The sequence below is a fragment of the Rutidosis leptorrhynchoides genome, chromosome 6 (genome assembly GCF_046630445.1).
Source record: "Rutidosis leptorrhynchoides isolate AG116_Rl617_1_P2 chromosome 6, CSIRO_AGI_Rlap_v1, whole genome shotgun sequence".
Taxonomy (NCBI): Eukaryota; Viridiplantae; Streptophyta; class Magnoliopsida; order Asterales; family Asteraceae; genus Rutidosis; species Rutidosis leptorrhynchoides.
The window spans coordinates 55,231,222-55,240,104 of record NC_092338.1 but is presented as its reverse complement, the minus strand read 5'-3'; the positions used below and the strand labels follow the sequence as shown (position 1 = coordinate 55,240,104).

Below are 8,883 nucleotides of genomic sequence, written 5' to 3'. Positions count from 1 at the left end.
TTCAAATATATATAGGATATAGGAAAAGTTAACAAGGATATGGTTAATATAGTTTTTATAATATAAATTTCATTCATACAACGTTAATTTTAGCAGATTTTGTTTTGCTCGCCAAATATTCATTACAACTCCGTTTAAAGTGAATCAATTTGCTATGGATTCATTAAGAAGTAAATTTTACAAAACCAATTCGAAAAGTTCATCCCAAGTAGTAATTTTTAGAGCTTTACCCTCTCTTTTTTGTCGGTGGACAGATTTGAAAAAATCCCGGCATCCACCCAATATATGATTTTTGATAAAATACTTCCACTTTGTCTAAAATCATGAAAAAAATACTGGAAGTCTTATTTACATATATTAACATATTTCTAAAGTCTTAGCCTCGAACTCAAAGTCTAAGATAGGTTTTTAATTTCCAACCCAAAACAGCCCGCTTTTTACCGAATGGAGATTAAAGGATATATGTTAAGTTTCAAGGTGTTCTTCATATGTACAAGTTATAAGTTCTTATATTAACTTAATATAACATCATAATACATATAAATAAGTGTTATTAGAGTTAAGTTAGAAAGATTAGATTAGTTTTTCAAACAAGCTTGGTGTTCACCAAAACAAGTTCTAGTTTTTACAAGTTTTAAAAGTATAATAAGATAGCAACTATACAAGGAACTGAACAAGGATTTTGAGAAGTATTTTACCTTGATTATGAAGAGGAAAGTTGCTGAGATTGAAGTATGATATGAGAGCATTCAAGCATGTGTTTTTAGTTTAATAAAATGTGGAGTAAAAATGAGTTAAAATGGTCCTTATCTATAAGCTTATAATTTTAGCTTTTAGTGAAAATATCTAAGATAAGTTAAATTGTATTAAGTCATGCATGACATATTAAATTGATTAGGTCATGGATGACATATTACACAAATAATTGCAGATTTCTATTGGTATATACCAATAGTAAATACTTCTAGAAGCTGTGTATAATACGAGTAAAAATACCGTATGAATGCGAGTAGAATTCTTTGAGGAAATTGAACGAAAATACGAGTATACATATCCTTTATATGTATTGGTATATTATAAAGTGTATTCAATACTTGTAAGGATGTATTTATACTCGTAATACATTATATGTAAATACATTTTAACATAAGTTAATTACGTCGTTTAAATAGTAATATATATATATATATATATATATATATATATATATATATTGTTTGAAAACTCTTTAAATTAGTAGTATGAATATATATATATATATATATATATATATATATATATATATATATATATATATATATATATAATACTTTGTTAATATACTTAATGAGATATTTAATTATCATATTTTCAAGTTAAATATATATAAATTCATATATATACACAATAATTAAACAATTAAACAATTAAATCGAGTTATGACGTTCGTGAATCGTTGGAATAAAATGGTGACCAAAAGCTTGTGTAAAACTCTTTTCGGATGTTCGAGGTTTATTAAAATTCATTGCTTATCAAGTCGGAATTATATAAAGATTAAGTTTAAATTTGATCAGAAATTTTTCCGGGTCGTCACACCTAATGGTCCATTATCTCATACTCTCTAATCATAAATTACTTTATATTCAACCAAGCTACTTCAATGATTATCATTACTATTCCTTACCTTTCAAAACCATCTACCAAGCGTGCCCTAAGTTATCACTATCTATCTTACGTTTTCAAAAGGCTAATAGTGTAATTATGTCGAGATTTAAGTGTAACTTGGTCCCAATACGTTGTTGCGGAGAGTTAATGCAGTACGCACCTTTACCGTTTTGAAATACATTAATTATTGTGGTTAAAAAGTGTTAGCTTATCTATATTTTTCTACATAATATAGGAATGAGAGTGTTAAATAGTTTAAGTTTTTTACAAGAGTTTTGGTAAACTCGTAATTTATTATATTTCATGTTTTATAATTAATAAATGTAAATGTATAAAAAGTTAAATATTTAATTGAATTAATATTAACTTTTAATTAATATATAGAAATTTAAAATCCTGAATATTAATATTCAAGAAAAAATTGTCTTGGTTTAAATGTACGTATACAACTAAACTCACATTTGCAATTTCATTTCTCAATTTGTGTGAATATTGTTCGTCTTGATCAAATTATTGAATTACCTAACATATTCCATATTCCATATGATCAATTTGTCATCTGTCGAAGCTAATTAACCAATGATGTTTATTAATTTGTTTTTTTTATAGAAAACATGTACCAAATGGCTTTATTAATTAAAAAGGCATGAGTCAACAACACTGACTGGTCCCACTGGTCACTTGCTCCCCTACTGCTCTCTCGTGACCGCAATACCATGTATTTTTTTTCCCGTTTTGTTATCGCATATACTTTACCTTTCACAAATCATGTTCTGTCAAACTACGATTTGAACAGTTTAATCTTTTAATTAATTACGTAATTGTTTTTTTAATCACCTCAAAATATACCTTTTTAACATTCCCAAAATGTACAGTTAAACAACAAAATTAATCTTAAATTCCTCTGATAATTTAATTAACAATCTCAAGAAACAAATCCCCATTACCCAATTATAGCTATCAACTGTCTCATCAATTTCACTCTCTCTGTTTCCCTCATAACTCATCATCATTTTTACCCATAAACGATGACATAATTAGGGTTTTTACTGGTGGGCTCTCATGGAGTTCTTGAATAAAGAGAAGCTTGTCAGGTAAGTTTTGATCTGAATCTTTTTTGTTTATTTCTACATAAAGTTTGAATTTTTATCTTGTTTGATGCGTAATAGGAAGTGGGTATACTTCAAATTTTGATTTTTTTTGTTATGTATAAGCTTTTTTCTAGTCAGATTTATGGAAAAAGATAAGTGTTTGATATGAAATTATGCTTTTTGTGTGGTTTAACATGGTATTGTTTGTTGGTTGCCAGCAAAGTGATTGTATTTATGCTTACCAACAAAAAAGATAGCAACTTTTTAAACTAATATCTCAAAGTAAGCAATTGATTTACACTAATTGTACCCAATTAGGTTTCTAAGTTATGATATTTATGCTTAAGAAAATACCCTAGAATTTATTATTATGTTCTTCAGGTTTTATGGTAATGACAAGCAAAAGAATGATTTTGTTTGGGGAAGAAGTGAGCCTTCACACCTTGAAAAATCGTCTTCTGGTTACAATTTTGTTATGGGTAAAAATAGTGGTGGCAATCCTAACCCAAAGCGTGGAACTAGTAATTTATTTCCCGAGGATCACGAGCCTTGGCAGAAACGGATACTTGATCCGGGTAGTGATATTGTGCTGAAGTGGAACAGGATTTTTATAGTGTCGTGCTTGGTAGCGCTATTTATCGATCCACTGTATTTTTATTTACCTGGTGTAGTTGGAGATCAAGACTCGTGGTGTGTAAAAACAGACTTGAAGCTGCGAATTATTGTGACTATTTTTCGTACTTTGGCAGATTTGTTTTACATGTTACATGTAGCAATTAAGTTTAGGACAGCTTATGTTGCGCCTAGTTCTAGGGTTTTTGGACGCGGTGAACTTGTTATGGATCCTAAATTGATTGCTAAAAGATATATTAAAACCGACTTTTTCATTGATTTAATTGCAATGCTTCCTCTTCCCCAGGTAATGAAATTTGTTTATTTATTACTCCCTCTGTCCCAAAATTATTGTCCAGTTTTGACTTCTAAGTCTTTTTTGTACAACTTTGACTTCAAATATTTCTATTTGTGTTATATACTCCGTAATATTTTACAAAAGTTATACCAATGTAAACACATTTTAAAACTGAATCTATTCATATAATTTTCATCAAATATTACATAACATAAATAAATATTTGAAGTCAAAATCTGAAAGAAAAAAAAAACACTTCGAAAAGCCAAACGAGACAGTTATTTTAGGACGAAAGGAGTAATTTATTACATGTTCAGTTTGTTTTCACCGTGTTGATATTGATGGAACTTTGTACAGTTTGTTATTTGGTTCATCATACCTGCAACGCGAAATGGCTCGAGAAGTTCACGAGCCAATCAGAATAACAATGCCCTTGCGTTGATTGTTCTACTACAATATATTCCAAGATTATATTTGATTTTTCCGTTGAGTTCGGAATTGGTCAAAGCAACTGGAGTTGTGACAAAAACTGCTTGGGCTGGGGCTGCCTATAATCTAATGTTGTACATGCTGGCTAGCCATGTATGTATATTTAAATTGAATATAAGAAATTATAAGTATTTTTGTTTATTTTATTTGTTTTCTTGGTGCTCATTTGAGACACGGTTACATTGGAAAATAGGTATTGGGTGCAGCTTGGTATTTGCTATCTATTGATCGACACATGTCATGTTGGAAAACTATATGCAAATTGGAAAAGGATATTTGTAAAGCTAGCTACCTTGATTGCAGCACCATTAATCATAGTGATCGAAGAAATTGGGCGAATGTGACGAATGCGTTTGTTAGGTGCACCGCAGATGATGATTCACCTTTTAACTTTAAGTATGGAATATTTGAAAGTGCGGTGCAGAAAAATGTTATATCCTCGAGTTTCTTTCACAAATATTTCTATTGTTTGTGGTGGGGATTACAACAACTAAGGTAATGCTGATAATAAGTTTTAATTTGTAATTTGGAGAAATTGAAATGGATTTGTTAAGCATGATTAAGATCCAATAGAGGATATACATTTTATAGGATGATCATGATGCATATACAATGATGGGATAGTAAAATATCTGAATACTAGCAATACTTGTAATGTGTACCTTTGTAATCGCACTATTAAGTTACACACTTAACTATTTGCAATATTAAAACCATTCTTCATACTAAAATAAAACTAATTATTTTAGTAAAGTCGATTTTATTTATGTTGTTTTGCAGTTCTTATGGGCAGAACTTGTCAACGAGCACATTCATAGGGGAGACATCATTTGCGATACTCATTGCCATTGTTGGTCTTGTTTTGTTTGCACACTTGATCGGAAACATGCAGGTACGTGGAAACACTTCATTTTTGCTCTCCAAGTCATATGCATATTTCATAATTTTTAAACTTTGGTGATAACGAGGGTTCTGAGCCCGCGGATTGCGGCAGAACGGTTTTCGTTGTACAAAATTATATGCTTCGTATTAGAGCATTATACCCTTAGTGAGCCTAACGGAACAAAAAGAAAAAAACTCGGGTTAAACCAAACGAACCCGCATAATTTAATCGTCAACAATTAAACCAATTATATTGACCACATTACGTAACCTTCATAATTTGGACACATTTGTCTATTAATAGTAAAATGTCAGATAAGAAAGAAAAAAAAGTTTGTAAATAAAAGAATAATAAAAGGTTGTCAAAAAAAGTTGTTGTAAAAAAAGGGAAAAGAAAAAGAAGGCAGAATTACCAAAATACCCCTGCGACATAACTGTGGAAAGTTACTGTTCACAGAGGTATTTTGGAGAATTGATATAGTGCACAAATAGTATGTTGGTTAATAATATTCCTTAACCTTCAAATACATTTATGTCAAGAACATATATATATATATATATATATATATTTATATTTTTTCTAGATCAACATTTGTACTTAATTAATACGAGTAGTTTTCTGTTTAAATATATGTATACATGTTGTGGTGTATGTAGACGTACTTGCAGTCATTAACAATGAGACTTGAGGAATGGAGGCTTAGAAGAAGAGACACGGAAGAGTGGATGAGACATCGTCAACTTCCGGAAGATTTGAGAAAACGTGTACGGCGTTTTGTTCAATATAAGTGGGTTGCAACACGAGGTGTACATGAAGAAGCTATCCTCCATGGCTTACCTGCTGATCTTCGACGCGACATCCAACGCCATCTGTGCTTAGACCTTGTTCGCCGGGTATGCTTTCGTGTTAGATTTTCATTAAAAGATTGTGCGTCTAATTATCTAATTATGTAGGGTCAATTAATCAGTTTAATTATCCAAAGGGTAAATAGCCAAATATGAGAATATTACTCGGATCTTCCTATCATGGTCTGTTATGGTAATAAACAATAGTTAGTACTATAGTCTAAGGGTGCGTTTGATCACCTATGGTTCATGCTTCAGCATTCCGCGCGTTTTGATTCTGACATCTGAATGACATACGATCACGAGCCGAACCATTCAGAGTTGAAATACATTGTCAAACATTAAAAAATTAAGAACCTAAATTTTATGTAAAATCCTTTTTTAATTATATTATGAACACTTATCAAACACTTATATTATTATTTTTACTCATGTAAAAGGTTACTAAGGTAATTATACATTATACATCATTCATAATGTGTATTCAAAATGATTATTAAACAGGTTATTGTCATTTAGAACGAAGTTCTTTGAACCTTTGAATCATTCAGATTATGAACGATTTAGCGCTTAATCATTTTGTCTCATATCCTTTATATGTATGCTTAATGCTTTAATAAACTATTTAAAGTTCCTAACTTTTTGCACATTGCAGGTCCCGTTCTTCTCGCAAATGGACGATCAATTACTCGACGCAATATGTGAGCGTCTCGTTTCTTCATTAAGCACCGAAGGTGCGTACATGGTTCGCGAAGGAGACCCCGTAACCGAAATGTTCTTCATAATCCGAGGCCGACTCGAGAGCTCCACTACAAATGGAGGCCGAACGGGCTTCTTCAATTCCATCATAATGAGACCCGGAGATTTTTGCGGTGAAGAGCTTCTTGCGTGGGCCCTACATCCAAAGTCAACGGTCAACTTACCTTCCTCAACCCGAACCGTCCGATCCCTTACAGAAGTTGAAGCTTTCGCTTTACGAGCTGAAGATCTTAAATTTGTAGCAAATCAATTTAGGAGACTTCATAGCAAGAAATTGCAACATACGTTTAGGCATTATTCTCATCATTGGAGAACATGGGCTGCGTGTTTTATTCAAGCTGCGTGGAGAAGACATAAAAGAAGGACGATGAAAAGATACCTTTCGACAATGGAATCTTTTGACGATCACAATGAACAAAATGATGACGATGAACAAGATCAAGAACAAGAAGACGGTCAAGAAAATCAGAAGGATCACGATTCGTTGAATGAAGTAAAGTCAAACCTTGGTGTCTCGATATTGGCGTCGAGATTTGCTGCGAATACAAGACGAGGAATTGCTCGGAGACTTAAAAGTGCAGGTGGGATGCCTAAGTTGCAGAAGCCTGATGAACCTGACTTTTCGGCTGAAGCGGATATCAGTTAGTTTAAGTTATGGGTCAAGAAGATATATTTACACTTATGGGAACTGATGTTATTGTTTTTGGTTTAAAATCTGAAGTTAAGTTATTGGCTAACTGAAATTCACAATGTTGGATAGACTGCTTAGGTTGTATTTCAGGACTCTTTTTATACAAAAAAGTCTGAAGTGTTTGTAAGATATAAACTTTATTATTATAGTAGTAGCAAGTCAATGTAGAGCCACAAGTGAGCGATGGCCTCTTGAAATTGTAGAGGTTAAAAGTTTGTTTAGATGTGTACTTGTGTGTGTTGGTTCAACTTTTGGTAATTTGATCATAAGCGGCGTAAACTTTGTTTTTTTTTTTTTTTTTTGAAAAGCAAATATCATTCGAACCAAAGAAAGATACAAGAGAGGCTCATAAGATCACGCCAACTTACAACCCACAAAAAGAACAAAAAACCGAAAACAGTGGGGAAAACAAAAAAAAAGGATATAAAAAGGCCTAGAATGCAGAGAATGTATTCCAACGCCTTAACACGACTAGAAAAGATACGAATGCGGGTTGGTAATCCAAACATTCCAATCTAGAGTAATGCCTTTAATTTTTCTCGAGATCCACTCGAACGAACTTACTTGAATTTCATTTAGCGCTACCGGCCCATTCCAACATTTATCGAGAAAAACCTTGTTATTACGATTTTTCTAAATAAAGTATGAAGTAACCAACGGATCTTCGGTCCAGCGGTACCGCGGTTACACTTGTGTACTCGCAGGGCTAGAGGTCTCGGGTTCGAACCTCGTCACCCGCTCTAGGAATTGAAATATATTCCTTGAAGGTGGCCCAAAGGGAAGGTTTTACCGACCCGCTCCGGGACTAAGGTCCGGCTCCCCTGCCCCTCGGGATGGTTTAAGGGTCAGATCCTCAGAGTGTGGTTCGGGTTTCCTGCCCGAAAGCGCGTGTGTGTATGTGCAAATGATGAGTATCGTTGAAATAAATGATACGCTGATGCAAGCTTGCCTTTCAAAAAAAATAAAAATAAAAAATAAAGTATGAAGTAGACCAAGTAATCGCTTGCCAAACGGCGTAAACTTTGTTTTATTTGTAGTGCTTGAATTGATTGGGTCATTTGTTAGCAAATATGCAGAGCAGGGCCCATTTAGTGTGTGTTGTAAAACAACTTACATCAGTTAAAGGACAAACGATAATGAAATGCTTGATATTAGTTGTCAGTTGGAATTATTTAGAATTTAGATGCCAAAGAACCCGAAGCGTTTAGATGTTTCTATGCATCAGTCTTGCAAAAACTAACAATTGTAATTGATCGATTGATACACTTGGAGGATTTTCAGCAAAGAAATATTCAAGAATCAGCTTCGAAACAATATGTGCAAGTGCATCTAACTTGAAGTTTATATTGAAAAGTTTATTGCTGGAAAATTTGATTTAAAATGTCATGTGACTTTAAGAACTCAAAAGTTGACGGGCCGTGTTCTATTGTAAGTGTATAACTTTTTTGTATATATATGCAAAAACGATTTTGAATTCAGTAATATCGTTTAAGATTCGTCACCGTTTGAGAATGTAACACATGATCTGTATGCCTATTATTATCCTGACACCCTTGTCAAAGGTAAGATAA

General features: G+C 32.5%; 1 protein-coding gene across 2 annotated transcripts; it reads left to right on the top strand.

Annotated features, from left to right (window-relative positions):
• Nucleotides 1-2,548: 2,548 nt before the first annotated feature.
• Nucleotides 2,549-7,579, top strand: LOC139852104 (cyclic nucleotide-gated ion channel 17-like). Of its 2 annotated transcripts, XM_071841331.1 has the most exons (8): nucleotides 2,550-2,738; nucleotides 2,954-3,017; nucleotides 3,117-3,654; nucleotides 4,003-4,227; nucleotides 4,328-4,629; nucleotides 4,915-5,026; nucleotides 5,674-5,910; nucleotides 6,518-7,579. In XM_071841331.1, the coding sequence occupies exons 3-8, from the start codon at nucleotides 3,211-3,213 to the stop codon at nucleotides 7,265-7,267; spliced, it is 2,070 nt and encodes a 689-aa protein (XP_071697432.1). In that variant the 5' UTR covers nucleotides 2,550-2,738; nucleotides 2,954-3,017; nucleotides 3,117-3,210; the 3' UTR covers nucleotides 7,268-7,579. The 2 variants fall into 2 exon arrangements, with proteins under 2 accessions (XP_071697431.1, XP_071697432.1); XM_071841330.1 differs by lacking the exon at nucleotides 2,954-3,017 and having other exon boundaries at nucleotides 2,549-2,738.
• The last annotated feature ends 1,304 nt before the right edge of the window (nucleotides 7,580-8,883 follow it).

Bases quoted from the DNA above. Each gene is read 5' to 3' on its own strand.
- LOC139852104 (XM_071841330.1), top strand. From the start codon at position 2,707: ATGGAGTTCTTGAATAAAGAGAAGCTTGTCAG. The intron at 4,228-4,327 runs GTATGTATATTT...ATTGGAAAATAG, and splicing joins TGTACATGCTGGCTAGCCAT to GTATTGGGTGCAGCTTGGTA. The intron at 4,630-4,914 runs GTAATGCTGATA...GTTGTTTTGCAG, and splicing joins TGGGGATTACAACAACTAAG to TTCTTATGGGCAGAACTTGT.